The sequence below is a fragment of the Trachinotus anak genome, unplaced genomic scaffold (genome assembly GCF_046630095.1).
Source record: "Trachinotus anak isolate AG129_WGS33_773 ecotype Australia unplaced genomic scaffold, CSIRO_AGI_Tana_v1 ptg000012l, whole genome shotgun sequence".
Lineage (NCBI taxonomy): Eukaryota > Metazoa > Chordata > Actinopteri > Carangiformes > Carangidae > Trachinotus > Trachinotus anak.
In genome coordinates, this window is record NW_027273863.1 from 6687341 (window position 1) to 6706046 (window position 18706).

Genomic DNA, 18706 nt, shown 5'->3' on the forward strand with positions numbered 1-18706 from the left:
CACCGCTACGCACAGTGACAACAAAGTGAATTATGTTTCGTTTCAATGTGTTCTTTTTATGCGAATGATAAAGAGCTATAATTTGTTGCGTGAGCACAACAGTAATTACAGAGCAAAAGCAGCTTGAGAAAGCCTCGTCCAGCCAGCTGCATGGGTTGAGCAATGTAGCTCGGCGACTTTGTGCTGCCTGCCTGAGAGAATCCATCACAGAAACAAACCGCCCCCTCCCACTCCGAGTGCCCCCGCTTCAGATGCAACTCAAAATACATAAAGCCTCCATGTTGCACAGGGAATGTAGGGCCAGCAGATATGAACGGATTGCCCAGGAGTGTTAGCTAACTTTAACGTAGAACAACTTCGCGTTTGATTCATGTTTTTGGACAAGAACAATTCTCCGACGGGCTTCCCAGGGTTTTCAACGTTGTTCCAGACACGGCCTCATATTTTGGATGATCGGAGCTTCGCAGCTAACTCGCTAACCCGAGCTACTTGCTAACTTCAGCTAGTTAGCAATTCAACGTCGGTTGTTTTTGTTTTTTATAGCCACACATGCTGTCGGTGTTGCCCTCAAAATACTTGTTTGCAGCGATGATATTTTGCGGAGAGCCATAAATGACAGCCATTCACTGGCTTCCATTCACCACCGAGCTAGCTGGCTGGCTATCCCCGCTGCCCAAACACTTCGCCACGGACGGTTGCCTGGCTTTGTGGGCTAGCTGGTCATCCTCATCTTAAACAGCTAGCTAATAGTAGCTAGCAAACTTAGCAAGCGCGCTAGTACAAATAACATTGTGGGAAACAAAGCAGGAATAACCACCCGTCTAAATGGACCACATGTCCATAATAACCCAAGTTTCCAACCCGAAGGAGGAGGAAATAATATCTTTTAACCAGGAAAAAGGTAAGATGAAGCCAGTTATAGGTAGATAACTAATGCTAGCTAGCTAACTACTTTTCTCGACTGACGTTAGTGTGTAGCTCGCTCTTGCTAGCTGCCATAGTAGTTTAAAACACCGGTTGCCTGTGTTCACTGTCCTATAAAAACCTGGAAATATGACTGGCGTTAGTTAACAAAGTCTAGAAAGCAACAAGTTCATCGGAGGCAGAATAAGTTATCGAACTAGCTTAAAATGTGTTTGCTGCGCCTTCAGTATGAAGAGCGCTCCACTGACAAGAGGTGTGGATTAATCCCGTTAACGTTGGCTGTATTAAAATGAACACATTTGTTGTCAAACAGTAGTTATCCATACTAAACCCTTTTGACGCAAGGTCTTCGCATCTACATATGTGTATTTATTGCTTTTGTTTTTGTTGCTTGGCTGCACAATTGGACTCAATTATTTGACACGCGATTCACTTAATGAATCACGACCACAAGAAGCTAGAAAGTTGACTGTGGTTTGGTCTGAGGGCAAGCAAAGTGTTTTTTTGGGGCAAGGCAAGTATGCAGACAGAGGAGAGCTTTAAGCTTCCAGGATTGTTGGATAAAAAATGTCAAGTGAAAACACAGCATTTTCCTTCAAACGTGAATCTTTGATGTGGCAAAGCCATCACGACTGGGATCGTTTTGTAGGATGGACAGATTCACATTGAAATCAGTTCATCGGCTTTTGCCTGTGTTGTAAACAGTGAAGCTGTCCTCTGTCAGCTGAAGACTGATGACTATCTGTCTTGTGGATTATCCAGTGAAATTAAGTTAACATGGTGTGTCCTTATTTTTATTCCAACCTCTGGTATAGTCATTATTTTGAGTTTCGGTTCATAATCACTCATGTTATATGGGGATCTCAGGATCAAATGGTAGTGTGTGCGTTCATTTTCTCATACTTCATCTGTCATTGCTCCCTATTTATTTCTCCACTCACACTCAAGCATGATCCTGAGTGGAGGTCAGATCTCTCCTTCAAGACTGTAGCAGCTAATGTTCATTTATTCCCATTCCTCGGGCTGCTCTGACGCTTTCCGGGTCACCACGGCCCATGGGATGTGTATCAGTATCACATCTCAAACCTCACTTGTCAGTCCATTAGTAATGTGAGAACTTAAGTCTTTCAAGCATAACAATGCATTCTCCTCTGAGGGTACTAAAGTATCCCTGAGCAAGTACTATGGATTCTGTGTGACTTGAACATATGTGGGCGTCAGGGGAGATTATCATTGCAGGTATGTGGGAGTTATGGGAGAGTATCATTACAGTGCATGGCAGTAGAAATATGCAGATTCCTCAGTAGCCATACACACTTTACTAACAGCTTGATATGTTTCAGTAAAAATAGTATCAATGTATCAATGTTATTTTGTATGAAAAGGTCCCATAACGTATTTTTCAAAGGCTTGTTTGTATTTTATAAACCATAATGAAGCGCTTTGGTGTTCCTGTTATTGTGCTGGGAAAAAGTGATGAAGTCATTTGGGGTCACTTAGTAGTAGAGTTGAAATGTCTAGTCAATTAAGTGGTAAGTTCACAGGAAAATTCCACTGCTAATGATTTAAGTAACTTTTCCAGTGCAAATGCCAGTCCGTGCAGGCTATGACTTCATAAAAGGAGAATTGTTGTTTGCTTTCCTTTGTTTCTTTGTAAATTGATTTTTTCTTCCTTTGGTCTTTGGCTTTTAGTCAGAGAAAGTTAGCAAATGTGAGGCATCATGTTGGGCTTGTGATGTGTATATAGACTTGGTGAATTGAAAGATTGACAAATTAATCAGTAGTTTTATGTAGCAAGCAAGTAAGTGTCTAGTGAAATATTTGTGTTGTTTTCTTGAGTTTTTGTTGTCCAGTACAAGTTAAGAGCGTGTTGTGGTCAAGTCCTAGGTCAATGACTTTACAATTGTTTTATTCAGTAATAACAATTTAGCACGTCTCAACCAGAGACAATAGTCCAACTTCAAGTCATGTTAATGGAGTATCTGGTCTGATATTGCTTAGGATGATCTTAATTTGTTCAACAGGAGAGTTTGAGTGGCATCACAGTCACACACTTCCTGCTGCATAAAAATCACACCTAATGCTTGCCTGAGTTAAGAGTTGTCTGATATGCAGGACAAAGTAGAGCAGTGATGCTGCTGTTTGTTTCCTACCTCTTCCAGTTCTCTTAAGAATTAATCACACAGAATTCTTCCCTTGGGTCAAATATTACCATCATTATAGGAATTGTTTGGCCATGTCCTTTCCTCCATTTGTTCTTAACATTTTGCAAACAGCAAAGGTTGAGTGTGATGGGCATGGGCAGTGATTATGAACAGGCATTTAAATAGTCCAGTATTTATTTTGTAATCAACAGTTTAACAAATGTAATATTTAATTCCACTCTGTCTCAACACAGCAAGCTTCTTGGCTTTATTCCCAGGGTTTAATACAAAGACTGTCCTCTGTTTATTCACAAATAACATAGCATGTAGCCCATCCCAGCAGCTGTCCTAGAGGAATTTAACAGGTAGTCTTGCATTGCTTTAACAGGCTCCAAACAGTCTGGACAAAAATTGACCACCTTTGCTCTCAGTGTTCCTTAACAGGCTGTCTTACAACATGTGCCTGCCTTTCACACTGGTTTGGCTGCCAAGCAGCAGCCTAAATATAGACTCACTGCCGTGTTGGCCAGGGCACCACTGACCTCGAGGCCAAGTATAACTACTTGCAACGATGACAATGATAATTTTCTTCATTCTTGTAATTGTACAAGGCTCTAGTTTGGAAAAAAATTTCAAAGTAAGTTTGTTGGGCCCATTCGCTTAGTGGTTCTGTTTTCCTGTTGAAATTTTGGACAGTGTTGATGGGTGGGGTGGGGTGGGGTGGGGGTCGTCAACTATTTAAAGTCACCACACACTGAGACTGTTGCACTAGGACCTTAATGCATGTGTGAGATGAATGGGTGCCTCTTACATGATCCCTTTACTCTTTAGATAAATACTCTTCTACAGGCATGGAATCCAAGACGTTCCTGAAGATTGATTTTTGTGAGGTGGTATGCATTGAGCACTGCAGTTGTTCAGTGACCATCACAGTAGTTTCAACCATGTAGGTTTTGTCAGTATTAATTTATTTTTTACTTCATAAACATGTTTAATATATAAATATTTTTTTAAACATCTGATCTACTATTTACTGAGAAAATGAGATTAAAAAAAAATATTGCTGGAACAATATATATTACTTGGTTTATCATTAAAAGGCTTGTTGAACTTTTGATTAGTGGTTAACTGAATCCTAGGGTCAGCAGTGGCCTCTCTATATCGTGTTTATATCTTCTCACTGAGCCTCTTGCTGGAATCATTTCTTGGCACCTGCATAGGATAAGCATTTATAGAAAATGAATGAATAAAAGAATAGATTGATTACTTTCAGTCTGTATCCTACTGTCCTACTATTTTTACATTACTTTCCATTTATCTCCCTCTTATCTCTCTCTTATTTAGAATCTATAGCTTTTATTAAAGCAAGTGCAAGTTTAGTTGTCTATGATTAGCAATTGAAGCAAAATACCTGTCAATCAATTTGGAGCAATAGCAGGTTCCAGACTTTTGGTTTTATGGGTGGCAGGACAAGCCTTTTGTTAACATTTGGATTATATATATTGTACCCTTTAAAATATATTATAGTTTTACATTGGTTGTGGAAGCACAGATCCTTTCATTGTGGAAGTTCAGACTTTATCACACAACAGAATAAAGCCTCCTCTAATAACTGCCTGTGTTGTAGCCATAGTAGATTCAGAAACATTCCTGAAACCTGTGAACATGTTGTGTTTTCAGCTGATAAAAGCACTTGCTTGTATTACTGCATCTGGCAACAACTGTTGTCCTGCACAGTCTGTAGATTATTCTGTTCTGCTTGATGTGTAGCTCCTTTACCAAACCACTGATAAAACACACTCTTTTAGAAAAATGTCTCAATCATTTGATCATTTGCCTTTATCTCAATTTCTTCATACACTTTGCTTAGTATACAGATATTCCTTTTTTATGTTGGTGGGAGGCCACACTATGTCATTTTGACACAGAGTTACATTTTTCTGTAGATTAAAAGAATAAAGACACTAGACTCTGTAAGATTAGTGTATTTTACGATTGACATATATAAAAGTGTAAAGTTAGTCCACTGAGAAATTTGTACTATTGTCTTGACAAATGCTCAGTGCTCCAGCTAGACCAAAGAGAAGGTTTTAAGATTGCACTGCACTGCTTACATCAGGGAGTGTGGTAGCGATTAAGCTTCTCACTGTACTACACTAAACCTAAGTCAAAAGCTATATGTTGTCAACAACGACAAAGGCACCCATGTATCTAGGATACAACATATACTTCTCAAGCAGAGAGAACAATGACTGAGCCCCTGGACACTTTTCTTGGTCAGACCCCTGCTGAAAGTTGTTTTCAAGCCTACTGATTAATAATTTATAATTTATTGTTTGTATGTGGCCCGTCTAGTCCTGAATATACTGTACTTCAAAGACATAAGACCAAGAGGAACAGTACAGGGAATATTTTGTATCCAGCAAATGGTTCATTTTTGGCTGGACGACAACAACAGGGCCAGCCCAATGAAAGCAAATGTCTGATTGACTGAGTGAGTAATCAAGTTACACCATTGGTCAGCCAAATGCTGCATGACTTGCGTCATGAAGTTGCACCATTGGTCGTTTGGAGTTTATCTCATTGGCTGTTGCTCTATCAAAATGAATTGGCGCAAACAGCTTACTTTGACCAACTTGTCGCATTTCTCACTAGATTATCTGACTTTAAGACCCCTTTTCATGACTTTTTTTTAAAAGAAACCACCTAGCAACAAATCTAATGACTTTCTGGGCAAACCTTAGGTAATTATAATGGCAAGTGAGAGGCCCACCTCCCTGTGTCTACCCTGTTCAGTGAGTGGCAGACAGGTGGAGCAGCAGTTTGTTACCCAGATGGAGGCTCTGTGCTGTCTGAGAGATAAAATAAGAGATATTCTCTCGCTTCTAGTTTTCTCTGAGTGATCATTTTACAAGTAAATATAACTGAAATCACAGCACAGCCGTCTTTGACTTATGTGTGTGCTCATGATTTATTTCAGATGATGATGTGTTTATGAAATCAGGATCTAGCAGTTAACATGTAGTCTTAATGTGATGCATTTTAGTCACTATTTAATAATCGTTCTGTTGTCTGACAACAGAAACTGAGAAACATGTAAATGAGAACAGTTTTATTGGGAATTCAGCTGAATTAAAACTTTATATGTGAGCGCAGAGAGTAAGAGAGAAGCAAACAGGTGAAGGGATGAACCCAGCTGACACTTGGCAGAATGCAGATGTGAGGCAAAGACGCCAGTTATTTACAGCAGATCCACAACAGATTTTAGCTATGTCCTCAAGGTTTTGTCCAAGTCTTGTTTTTGGGTCTGATGAGTAAAGAGTTGGAATATGTTGAGCGAAATATAGTAAAGGTACTGGAATTTGACTTAGACTAAGCTTTGTTCATTTAACCCTCTAAGTAGTGAATTACTACCCTCCATCCACCCGAGGTGAGTGGTTAGTTTGATGCCCAGTTGCTCTCTGTGCATGACTCGGTAGTCCTGGTAGTTCTCTGAGGGTGCAGGAAATGAATACAGCAGCCGGTTGTAGTGATGAGTCACAGGAAGCTGACAACTGCCTCAGTGTCCCAGTTTTACAGTAATACAGAGCTGAAATGACAAGACTAAGCCCAGTTTAATAAATAAGAAGTTGTGTGGCGCCAATTAGGCTATTTTTAGACTTAAACCAAGCTTACTGCGGCAGATATGATCATTTCACAGTGTTGCTGTCTAACTAAAGCTAGGGGATCACAGAGAACAATTTGGTTCATTAATTTTCGGGTTTATTTCAGAATTTCTGAGAGAAAACATTCTATAATTTCATGCACTGTGATATCTCTAAACAAATCTCTAAATCAGTGTATTACTTTGGTATGTGTTGGTTGTTGCAGTGTTGTGTAAAAGTTTGGTATTTTTCAGTGCATTTGGTCAGATGGTGACCTTTTACACTCTGGAAAATTAGGCAGTAGCAGGAATTTTTATGCATCCTGTTAGTTCATTCCTCTTCCCTGTTAACACCTGCAGAAGGCAAATGCCCCTTTTTGTTTTGGACACTAAGAAGATCAGATAGGGTTTTCCTGAGGGATTACTTACAAGATAAACTGAAGACCAGTGTCTTGTGCACAAGTTATTGGCAAAGTCTAGTCAATTTCTCCCTTTTCTTCAAAAAGCTGTATATAATTCTGTCATTTTTATACCTCTGTGTGGCCAGAAGCACGTGAACACGATCTGAAACACCTTAGTTGAATGTCATAACATCTGGTGCAAATGCCCACTTGGGACTTAACAATGAACTGATTAGAAATAGGTGGTCAAAGGTCAAGGTCACTGTGATCTCACTAAACACATTTTTGGCCGTAACGCAAGAATTTATACTCTAATTATGACACAATTTCACACAAATGTTTAGTAGGTTGAAATTATGAAGTGATTAAATTTTATATCCAAAAAGTCAAACATCAACGTCACTGTGACATCAGAGACTTGAAAAAAGTTTTGTATTTTACACACAATCACTGCAAGATATTATTGTTAAATATTGCAATGAAATTAACTATAACATAATAAAGAAATAATGTCAAGAATAGCCAGATACAGTTTCAGCCACATTACTCTATTATCACTGGTTGGCTGAGCACTTCAGTGTGTTCAGGTTTTAATTTACCTAAAATAGTGACTGAATGTTTTAATGTTATTTTCTTGTTGATGGATGCATATTGTACTTAACTTGTCTTGGGGTGAAGGACCTTGTGTCACTGATAAGATGCAGTCAGCACAACATGCCATCACACAAGACAGTAATTAATGATGAGGGAGTGTAGAAAGTGTTTCATGCAGCTGTGACATGTTGTGACTCTGTCAGTGTCTGATGCTTCTGACTACACGTAGGAGTATTTATAGCTGAAGAATATAGAATTGAAGTAATCTTAAACCAAATAGTGTGGCAACTCCACATTATGTCCTTGCATGACATGATATTAGGCTCCGGCTACTTTTGAGGCATGAAGATACTATGATAGGCAGAAATGTTTTGTTGGAAAAACACAAAGCTGCAGTGATGTAAAAGTGATTCTGATATTTATATGGGCTGTCTAAACTTTCTTCAGGCACAGTGTTTCCTATGACAAATGTGTGCTGGATATTTGTTTAAGGCCAGGAGAACAAAGTGGCATAATATCAAGATGCCAAAAGATATGACATAATGCTATTTGCTCTTCACCAGTCTTTAGTTGCAAAAGCATTCTGGTTGTGTGAGCCGAGGGGGTAAGCGGGGGGGGGGGGGAGACTAATGGGTGGAGAGGAATGCAGCCTTGTATAGGCTCTGCAGGGTCTGAGGGCCTCCCGCCCCTCGTCTCCTGTGCATGTCCAGGCTGCTTCAGTCACTCACCTGCCAGCTGAAACATGGGAGGGAAACGTAAGCAAGCGTTCAAAATGGAGACTCCTGGGCCAATCAGGAGGCAGGAGCCACAGCAGGGCAAAAAGGAGGAGGGAGGAGTGTGCAGCTTCCAACTTGTCACTATTAATAAAAGCTCAGTGTCTGATTTAGGCCCTGCTCCGTAGTCCTGGAATGAGAGGCGATTTGCAACCAGAGCAGAGCACGCTCTGAACTGTCGCTATGTGTGACTGATGAAGTCACCCGGCCAGCTAAGTTATTTTCTGATCGGTGCTTCTGCCAGGCCTGGTCAACAAATCCACCACTAATGCCATTTAATCATACTGTCAAGGTCTCACTTTTTGTTGTGATTCAGTGTAGCTCACAACACTGTGGCCACAAGTAGAATTGTGTTGAACAAATAAAAGTTTGTTCCCAGTTATTTGAGCAGCACCCACAACTCAGCATGCAAATAACCAAACGTAAATGCTTCCCAACTTCAGCCTGCTCCATTTTTACAACAGAACATTGATTTGCATATTCACTTGTTCACCCTTCGCTCACCCACCCCCTCCTGTTGTTCTGACAGCGTCCCAGTCGAACAGCAGCCTAAAGAAGCAGAGGAGCCGGAGCATCTTCAGCACATTCTTCTGCTGCTTCCGCAATTACAATGTGGAGCCGCCAGCCACCAACACTAACACCAGCTCCCTGCCTCCACCTGTTGAGGAGAATGGATCACCTCCTAAGGTGAGCTGCTGCACCACTACATGCTAAACATCCTATTCTGCACTGTAACAGGAATATTTCCATCTGCACATGTTTCAAACTGTTTTTATCTGTTGTAAATTGTCTTTTTGTGAATAGTCTTTTCTCTTTTTTTTTTTTTCTTTATATCCACGGACCTTTTGTCTTTATCCTTTTTTTTGTTCTCCTTCCTACCCCTCACCCTGTTTTGTATGTACGTGTCTATCTCTCATGTGTTGTAGTGTGACCAGGTCGAGGTCATCCCTGTCCCTAGTGTATGTATTGCCTTTTTTCTTTTCCTTTGCATGCAGGTTGAGTGGGCTGGTGCTGGTACATCCTGTCTGTGTGGGCTCCAGTGCTCCTCAGAGGGCTTTAGCTCTGCTACCGTACTGCAGTTCATTTTCAGCCCGTCGTAGCACTGGCTGTGTGGAAGGTGTATATGCACCTATGGGTTTAAATGGTGCCTCAGTGCCTGATCTGCATGAGTGACGCATGGTGGTTTGTATGCTTTCAGACATACTGTGACACTAACTGTCTAACAAGTTAAGTGTAAAACAGTTTCTATTAATCGCCTCAGGAGCTTCCACGCTAGAAGTAAATCCATTTATTGTGCTACTTATCCATGCAATTGAATAATATCAGTGAGAGTTAAGCTCTGCAGTAGCTCCTTGTTGGTCTTCACCTTCAGCTAAGAGGTAAAACTAATTGATCCTGTCACTACAGGAAGGAGTTAGATGTGATCTGGTTATCTAGTGGTTTGGCCAACAAACAAGTCAAATTACCCATCACTGCCCGTATGAAGCTCAACTCTGATCCATCAAATGTGAATAGATTTTTAACACAGCACTGTTCCTGCATTGAGCCATAATTCCCACATGACTTTAGTTTATTGGCATTTTGAAACGGTTTGAGTGATTCAATGAAACTAAGATTGCTCAACTGCAGCAGCAGCTAACCTTTGCATGGCCCTCCTCTGGGAGAATGTGTGAAATTTTATTTAATCTCCATAGATTTAAAGAAGATCTAAGGAGATTTCAGACTGCAAGAGCAGGAGAATGTCCGGTGATGAAGAATGAGATGGGGTGTCATTGTGAAGCTATGGGTCCATTAAACACATTTCAGACATGGCTTTATCTCAGCTGCATTACCCATGGAGATGCTCTTCCTAACGTGGTGTTGGCTTTTCTGCTCAGCCTTACTCATTAATTTATGCAAATATATGTCCTGTATCAAGCTCTTTTTCTCTGTCTCTCTTTCTGTTATCACATAATCTTCCTTGTTCTCCCCTCAGCCACCAGCCAAATACCTCCTACCGGAGATGAAAATATCTGACTATGGCAAAAAGTGTGTGGTGATTGACTTGGATGAGACGCTCGTCCACAGCTCATTCAAGGTAAGAAGAAGCTAAAGCTCAAATTGAGGTTTGCTATAGATGTTGCGCACTGTTGTGCAGTGTTACCTGTTGATGTGTGAGTATGAGCTGCTTCTGTGTTAGAAAGATACAATCACTAGTTGGCTTGACCAACTAATCATCACTAAAAAATGCAATTTGTAAATAGAAAATCATAACTTTCACTACCCTGAAAACACAAGTACATTTTATTTGAGTACTTACCTACATTGTTGACCTTATCTTTGTCAGGGCTCAGCCAATAACACGAAGGAAGTTCAAGCTGTGTTAAATCCATTAGATCACTATGCAAACAAAGCCAGAGGAGGAGCAGGTGGCAAAGCATGTGCTGTAGTAAGAACAAGAGCAATATTGCAGTCCTGATTGTGCCTTTAGGATAAAAGCAGGGTGATGATAGGAACAACTGATGTTGGCAAGCAACTATAGTAAACAGAATTTCTTAATTTTCCCATTTAAAAACTGTCTGAAGTGCAGCAATAGTAACCAGGGGGTATGAGGGTGACTGTTTCACTCCAGAATATGTTGTGTGTAGACACCGCTCTGCTCCTTTTCCTGTTTACAAACCCCCCTCCCGCTTTTTTTTCCCCTCAACTTATCCTCTTTGTGCAGCTGGCTGAGGATGACCACCTTGTTGTCTGTTGTTAGATTATTGGAGAGGTTACAGTGGGGAGGAGAACAACCAGGAGGGATTTGCTTTGGCAAAAAAAAAGAGACCAATTATCTTCTGACAAACTGTGAATTGCAGTTTTTTTAAGTGTTACTGGTGGGACCTCTGCTGGTCAGTGGGGGTACTACACCAACAGTTTGACGATAACAATAATATACTATTACCTTGTGTCTCTTCTCACAGCCCATCAGCAATGCTGATTTTATTGTTCCAGTGGAGATCGATGGCACCGTTCATCAGGTACTGTGCACACAACAGAAAAACATTTTTACCTTTTTATTTGGGGCAAGAGCACCATTTTTTTCTTGTGTGAAGATCCTGAAGAGAGACTGGCTGTGATCCAGTTCAAGTAATCCAGGATAGGCTGTGTGTATCCTGGTTGGCCTATTCATGATTACTTGCACTTGGTGGCAGCTGCTGGACTGATGAGGGGATGCAAGAGAGGATGACATGAACTATGAGTGAGAATGATGTCTTTTAACTCTGGTTATTAGTTGTATGCATGTGTAGCAGATTTTTTTTTCTTTAGCTGTCCTCAAAAGCTGTTGTTGTATATAACATCATAGTCTTCATACTGCTATAAATTACACTGAAAATTATAGTAAATTGCGCTTCTCACAAAATTTGTGCTTCAATGTTTGTCTGACACTCCCCCTACACCATGTATGTTGCCTAAAATCTGTGTGTGTCTTGCAGGTGTATGTGCTGAAACGACCCCACGTGGACGAGTTTCTTCAAAAGATGGGAGAGCTATTTGAATGTGTGCTGTTTACAGCCAGTCTTGCCAAGGTGTGTTTAGGCATGGAGATGCTTTCTGTTCTGACACTTAATTTGGTTACAAGTCAGTGACACTCATGGGACTCTGAACATCTTCTGTTTCCTTGTTCTGGTCTGTACTTTTCATCTGCTCTCGCTGTCTGAATTTTCACTCTCTAATTTGCTGTCTATCTGCATCTTTTGAATCTTAGCCAATACAGCATGGGTAAGTTTAATGAGATAGAAATAACCACATGAAGAGATATTTCTGTAGTATCAAATATTCCTCATGCTGAGTAAAGCAGCTGAGCTATGTGTGGGTGGTGCTTGTTGTGTCATAGAGTAGTGTTTCCTGAAGCATCTTCCCTGTCAGGTAAACACAGCTGTGAAGGATAACCTGCTCTGCTTCCTTTTCAAATAATAATGTAGCATTTAGTTTATGCAAGTTGTTCTTAGTTTAGTACTTGAGGCATTTTCTCAAAAAGATTTGCATCACAATACAGTGCATTCAGAAAGTATTCATACCGCTTCACTTTTAATCTTGCAGCCTTATGCTGAAACCATTATTTATTAATACATTTTCCCCTCATCGATCTGCACACAATACCCAATAATGACAAAAACAGTATTTTAAAAGTGTTTATTAGGAAAAGCTTTGCTCTGTTCACATTTTCCTGACCAGTCTCCCTGTTCCTGCCGCTGAACAACATCCCCACAGCATGGTGCTATCCTCCATCATGCTTCACCTATGAAATGGTATTGGGCAGGTGATGAGCACTGCCTGGTTTCCTGTAGACGTGACACAGAATTGAGGCCAAACAGTTCAAACTTGGTTTCATCAGACCAATGATTCTTGCTTCTCACAGTCTGAGAGTCCTTTTAGTGATTTTTCTTTTTTGCAAACTCCAAGCAGTTTTCATGTATCTGTCACTGAGGAGAAGCCTCCATCTTGGCTCTCTGCCATAAAGCTCATATTGGTGTAGTGCTGCAGTGATGGTTGTCCTTTTGGAAGGTTCTCCCATCTCCACACAGGAGCTCTGGAGCTCAGCCAAAGTGATCACCTTTCTTACCAGGGCCCTTCTCCGCTGATTGCTCAGTTTTGCTGGGCGGCCAGCTCCAGGAAGAGTCCCGGTTGTTCCAAACTTCCTCCATTTAAGAATCATGGAGGTCACTGTGCTCTTGGGAACCTTCAATGCAGCAGAAATGTTTTTGCCTTCCCTGATCTGTGTCTCGACATAATCCTGTCTGAGCTGAGGCAGTTCCTTCCTCCTCATGGCTTGGTTTCTGCTTTGATATTCATTGTCAATTGTGAGACCTATAGAATGGTGTGTGTCTTTCTGAATCATGTCCTGTCAGCTGAATTTACAACAGGTAGACTCCAATAAAAGTGTAGAAACATCTCAATGATGATCAAGAGAAATGGGAGGTGCCTGAGTTAAATTTCATGTGTTGGAGCAAAAGGTCTGAATACTTATGTCAATGTGATTTTTTTTTTTGTGTGTGTTTTACATTTTAATACATATGCTAAAATTTCTAAAATTCTTCAATTTGTCAGTTTGGTGGCTTGAGTGTAGATTGGTGAGATAATAGCATATGAAAAAAAGTGAAGCGGTCTTACTACTTCCTGAATGCACTGCAGGTCTTCAAAAATGGCTTTATTATATGCATTGTTGCAGTTGGCTGTGAAATTCAGGACATGTCTAATATTTGTTTTGCAGTATGCAGACCCTGTGGCAGACCTGCTGGACCAGTGGGGTGTGTTTCGAGCACGACTCTTCAGAGAATCCTGTGTTTTTCACAGAGGAAACTACGTCAAAGACCTCAGCCGGCTGGGACGAGAGCTCAACAACGTCATCATCGTTGACAATTCACCTGCCTCATACATTTTCCATCCAGAAAATGCGGTGAGTCCTAAATTGCTAACAAACAGTTGGAGGCTACGTGTACTTTGAATTTTAAATCCTAGGCTCCCATTGTTTGCTGCCTTAATATTTTCCTTTATCTTACATATTACTGAACTTTTCCTAACAATACCTCACAGTTTTACACAACAATGCATTCAAAACAATTATGACAATAAGAAAAAACATTTATAGTTAATACTTAGTACAAGTTACTTCTGGTTGCTTTTTTGAACATAATTTAATTCAGGGTTCTGTTCCCATGTTTGAGTACGGTGGCAATTTTGGCAACAAAATCTTTGTTGATATTAAACAAAAGCTAACTGGAGGTAGTTTCTCCATCTGCCCAGGTCCCAGTCCAGTCCTGGTTTGACGACATGAATGACACAGAGCTGCTGGACCTTCTGCCTTTCTTTGAAGGACTCAGCAAAGAAGAAGAGGTTTATGGAGTCCTGCAGAATCTGAGAAGCAGGTAGCAGGACACACCACAGCGCCACCTGTGCTCTCCATGCTCCTCTCTGTTGATCTCTGCCCCTTTCTACAACCACATCTCTCAGACTCAGGCAGATCTTCCCACACGCGCCCCTCTTGTCTCTGCCCCAAGGGGACGCCTTGGAGTCTCACTGTGGAAACCTTAATCCTGTCTGTACTCTCATCTCCTGGTGACTGGCTGCCTTCTGTGTGCCATCAGAAAAAAAACACTTAATAAATATCCCAGGAGCACTGTGTCTCACAAAAACCACACCAGAAAGTGTACAGAGTGTCCTACGTTGGTAATATGGAGGACAAAATGCTAAGAGGTGTGAACTCTGGTCTGTATTTTCAAACCAACAAAGTTTTACTATTCGGTGAAGTGCTTATTTTAAAACCAAAAAAAACCCATCTTTTTGTCTGAACCTTCTTTTGTGGTACCACACAAAAGTCTGAAAAGATTTTGTCCTCGTATTGTTGCTATGCAGGCAGTTTCTGGTAGTAGAAAGGACTGTGATTCTCTTTTCTTACCGAATGAAGTGCCTTGTGTGAATGTTGTTTATATGGGGAGATATTTTGTACATGGCATATTTCCTGAGTACTTCAGTCTTTTCACACACGATATGCTTTAAAGTGGACACAGAAGTATCTTTATACAAAAATTTGACTTTAATTTTTTTTGATCATCAAACGCTGGGCAAATGTCTCCATATTATTCTCTTTTTTCCCAGTATGCTTGTGCCATTACATAGATGTGACTTTGTTTCTTTGTGCTTTCATTATACGTAGAAATAGTTACTTTGTTTTAGACGATGGAGTACATTTGCAATTTGCGTTTGATAGTTTTGATCTGAAAGCTCAGATAAAATTGTGCCATTTGTTCTGTCTCCATCATTACTCCCCCTTATCTCATTTTATTATTTGCCAAATAAGGAAATTATTTTTTAACAGGCTTCATATCTTTAACAGGGGTTCAACTATAACTGTTAAACCATTAGTATAGAATTATAGGTTTTATTCTTTTGACAAATAGATGTCAAATTCATTTGTATATTTTTAATGTTGTGAGCTCCTTGTTTGTCATGTTATGCTTATCAGATGGCTAGCTTTTAGCCCACTTTTTTCTTTTTCTTTTTGGGCACACTGGTAATTGGTGCAGCTCCAACTTTAGGGGATGATCTTTCTCCAGAATTGTACACAATTGCAGAGGTATCCCTTTCTTTGTTTCAAATGGTCTGGGATCTCACAGTAAATGGGTCGAGTGCCATGTTTTTATGTTTTTCACGAGGTTAGTGTCTTTAGGGTATATAGGATAGTGTCAGATTGAGTCTGGAGAGTGTCGAAATCACACTGTTGGCTCCTGGTTTACACACGGCGAAGTCCTGGCCCCATCCAGCCCTGGTGTAAAACAAGTGGAGAGACGATGTGTGGTGTTTACCCTTTCAGACTCTTTTTAACTGCTCTTCACCTCAGTGCCTACCTTTTTTGAGAGGAGCCACGCAAACCGAATGCTGCAACATTAGCTACCATGGCAATAAACCTTTTTGGGGATGTTTCCATCCCAAGTGTTGGGTTTGGGTGTCTAGAGCACTTGACGAGGCCAACCAGGAAAGGTTTGTTAGCAGTAAAGCTGGCCTGGTCATCACAGTGACTTTCAGTGTTCATGTGAACCATTTTTCACATTTTTATCCAAAAACTGGACATACACGTAATCCATAGTCCTTTAGTCATTTTAGAATAAAATTTAATTATGTCAAAAGGATTTTTTTTCTGAAACTAAAATACTGAAACAACTTGAATGTTGCTTAGTTTACTTCAGCAACAGCAGCCAAACAACCTTGTATAGTGAACTACATTGCCATAGCTGTCAGCTTTTGTTGTCGAAGAAAGTAAAAGAGGACGCCTTCCAAACCTACAGATGGGTGCTCAGTCCTGGCCTCCTCATGTTAAGGAGGGCGGGGGGTGGGGGGGGCAGCTCTAGATGAAACCACTGGGCCACTGCAAAAGGACCGTGAAGAACCTCACCATGGCATTGATGCCTTACTGCCTGTGGAGGCACAACGCAATGTTTCTTCATTAATTCCAAGCTTAACATCCACACAGTTCAGCATCGTCTCGTTAGTATTTTCTTATGGAGTGTGAGAACGGCTCAGCGACATGTGGTCAGGTGAATTAACATTGTGAAACAATAAAATACAGCAATGAAGCATTAAAAAGCTCTGACGTGCCATCTAGGGATTGTACCCCCCAACAAACCTTATTTGCTTTGTTGTTTGATTCATGGATCATGGCGTTACAGTAAAAAGACCTACACTACTTCATAATTTCCACCTTTTTTTTTCCAGTTGAAAGGCTGCTGCTCCTTCAGGCGTATTAAAACATTGTCTTTCTTTTGCGTAAGCATTTGTGTTGGTGATGAGTGCTCTGCTCATGATGATGGTTTCAGTGCAATGTCGTTTTCTAAGAAGTGTTTGGTCCACTCCTCCCAACCTCTCAATGATTACCTTTCTCTGAAAATGTTGTTTCTATCATTGTGATATTTTTTACCTACCTTTTTGTCAGTATTTGGTTTGAAAAACTGCATATTATCCATTGTATCCAGTTTTTTGTTCATCTTTCTTTCAGATCTGTAATGTCCCTCTCTCTTGCCTTTTGGTAAGAATTCTCAGTCAGGTTTCGTCTTTCCTATCAGGGGACATGTGTGTATGTATGTGTGTATGTGAGTGTGTGTGTGTGTGTGTGGGCGCGGGTGCATGTCCTAATTTTTTTTTTTTTTTGTGTATCACCTCACTTGTAATCACACATTCATCATTTTGTATTGATTTAACACCAAAGTTCTTCAACACTTGAGTTCAAGTCACAGATTTTTTTTTTTTTTTTTTGGATCAGGTTCTTCACTTTATGTTCTTGTTGGCCTGCTTTGAGTGTTGGCAGTGTGTTGTCATCCTGGGCATCAGTTTCTTTTTCTTTCTTTCCATAATAAAAGGCTTCATTGAAACAATTTTGTCATGTCAATTTTGTTTTTTCAAATGTCTGATATGGTACATGAATTAAGGCCAAAGATCATCCCTTTATACTCGACTGTTTCTCTGACATGATATGAAACCCCAAAAGTCACGGGAGAGAATGTCAGTGTGTTGTTACTATATTTTACAGTCAACTTAATTTGCCATGAATTTCCTTAGATATGTCACAATAAAGCACATTTTTATGGAGAAATGCTGCTTGTCTTCTCATCGACTAATGGCAAACAAACTGTTTTGATTCAGCATTTTTTTCACTTGAACAGGCTCATTTGGTCTCATTCAAAATGGCATTTAAAAGGATAATTTACCCTACATTTAAGTGTAGTGGGAACAAGCGGCAAACAAAACTGACAAACTTGAGAACAAACAGTTGTCAGTTTATACATTCAGCAAAAAAGAAGCAATGTTAGTGTTAATTTGAATTTGTGTTTCTGGTTTCCTGGTCCTGAATCAAAAGTAACGGGGTTGATTAAGTAGAAACAAGACAAGGTCAGAACCTAGTTGTATGGCTGGACCACATGAGTGGCTATTTACATTTTGCCAAGGGTCTGCTGGTTTCAGCCCTTTAGTTGAATTTCCAGTGAAGCTGTTCTCACTTGTTTTTCTGGTTCTTTTTTCAGACTTTGGAACAACTGAAATAGTGACTCAAACGCAGCACATTAAGACATATTAACCAGAAGTCACTTCCAGGCTGTGTCCTTGAGAGGTGGTCTCAGCAAACCAAACTGAGACCTCCTCAAAAGGTCCAACGGGCAAACTCAAACTGAGTCACTCAGTCAAACTTGGCTCGCTAATGGTGGAATTATGATCAGACAGTAAGATTAGTGATTACAGGGCTGGTCCAGCTAACATTGAGCTGAAGGATGCCACAAAGCTCCTTATAGTTGAGGGGAGCAGCAACACAGGTGATCATAGTGTAATATTATCGTTGTCATGTGATCCATTCGTTATATAAAATATTTCTTTAAATACTTAAGACACGAGGTAACCTTAAATTAGTCGAAGGCTTTCATGCCATTCAGTAGTGAGCGAATCCATTTATGTGCAACACCTGCCTGACCTCTTGACTGACACTCTGTGTACCAAGGGTGTGTCCTTTCAAAGTTCACTAGGTAATTATTTGATTCTGTGGAAGGGCCCAAGTAGCTCAACCTCAAACGGGTTTCTTACTGTTGGTGTTTGCATAAAATAATGAGGTCAAAAAGGGTAACTACTTGGCTTTCCTATTGTATGCACTGCAGAGTACTACTGAGCTTTGTTATTGTCATTATTATTGAACAGGTTGTTAAGTAGTATCATAAAGCTGTATTA

At 40.3% G+C, this 18706-nt stretch overlaps 1 protein-coding gene across 2 annotated transcripts; it reads left to right on the forward strand.

The window, feature by feature from the left end:
• Positions 1–208: 208 nt before the first annotated feature.
• Positions 209–17367, forward strand: LOC139628622 (CTD small phosphatase-like protein). Of its 2 annotated transcripts, XM_071490465.1 has the most exons (8): positions 209–901; positions 9009–9166; positions 9406–9438; positions 10455–10556; positions 11425–11481; positions 11938–12030; positions 13716–13901; positions 14249–17367. In XM_071490465.1, the coding sequence occupies exons 1-8, from the start codon at positions 826–828 to the stop codon at positions 14372–14374; spliced, it is 831 nt and encodes a 276-aa protein (XP_071346566.1). In that variant the 5' UTR covers positions 209–825; the 3' UTR covers positions 14375–17367. The 2 variants fall into 2 exon arrangements, with proteins under 2 accessions (XP_071346566.1, XP_071346568.1); XM_071490467.1 differs by lacking the exon at positions 9406–9438 and having other exon boundaries at positions 235–901.
• Positions 17368–18706: the final 1339 nt, after the last annotated feature.

Bases quoted from the DNA above. Each gene is read 5' to 3' on its own strand.
- LOC139628622 (XM_071490465.1), top strand. From the start codon at position 826: ATGGACCACATGTCCATAATAACCCAAGTTTCCAACCCGAAGGAGGAG. The intron at 9,167-9,405 runs GTGAGCTGCTGC...CATGTGTTGTAG, and splicing joins AGAATGGATCACCTCCTAAG to TGTGACCAGGTCGAGGTCAT. The intron at 13,902-14,248 runs GTGAGTCCTAAA...CCATCTGCCCAG, and splicing joins TTTTCCATCCAGAAAATGCG to GTCCCAGTCCAGTCCTGGTT.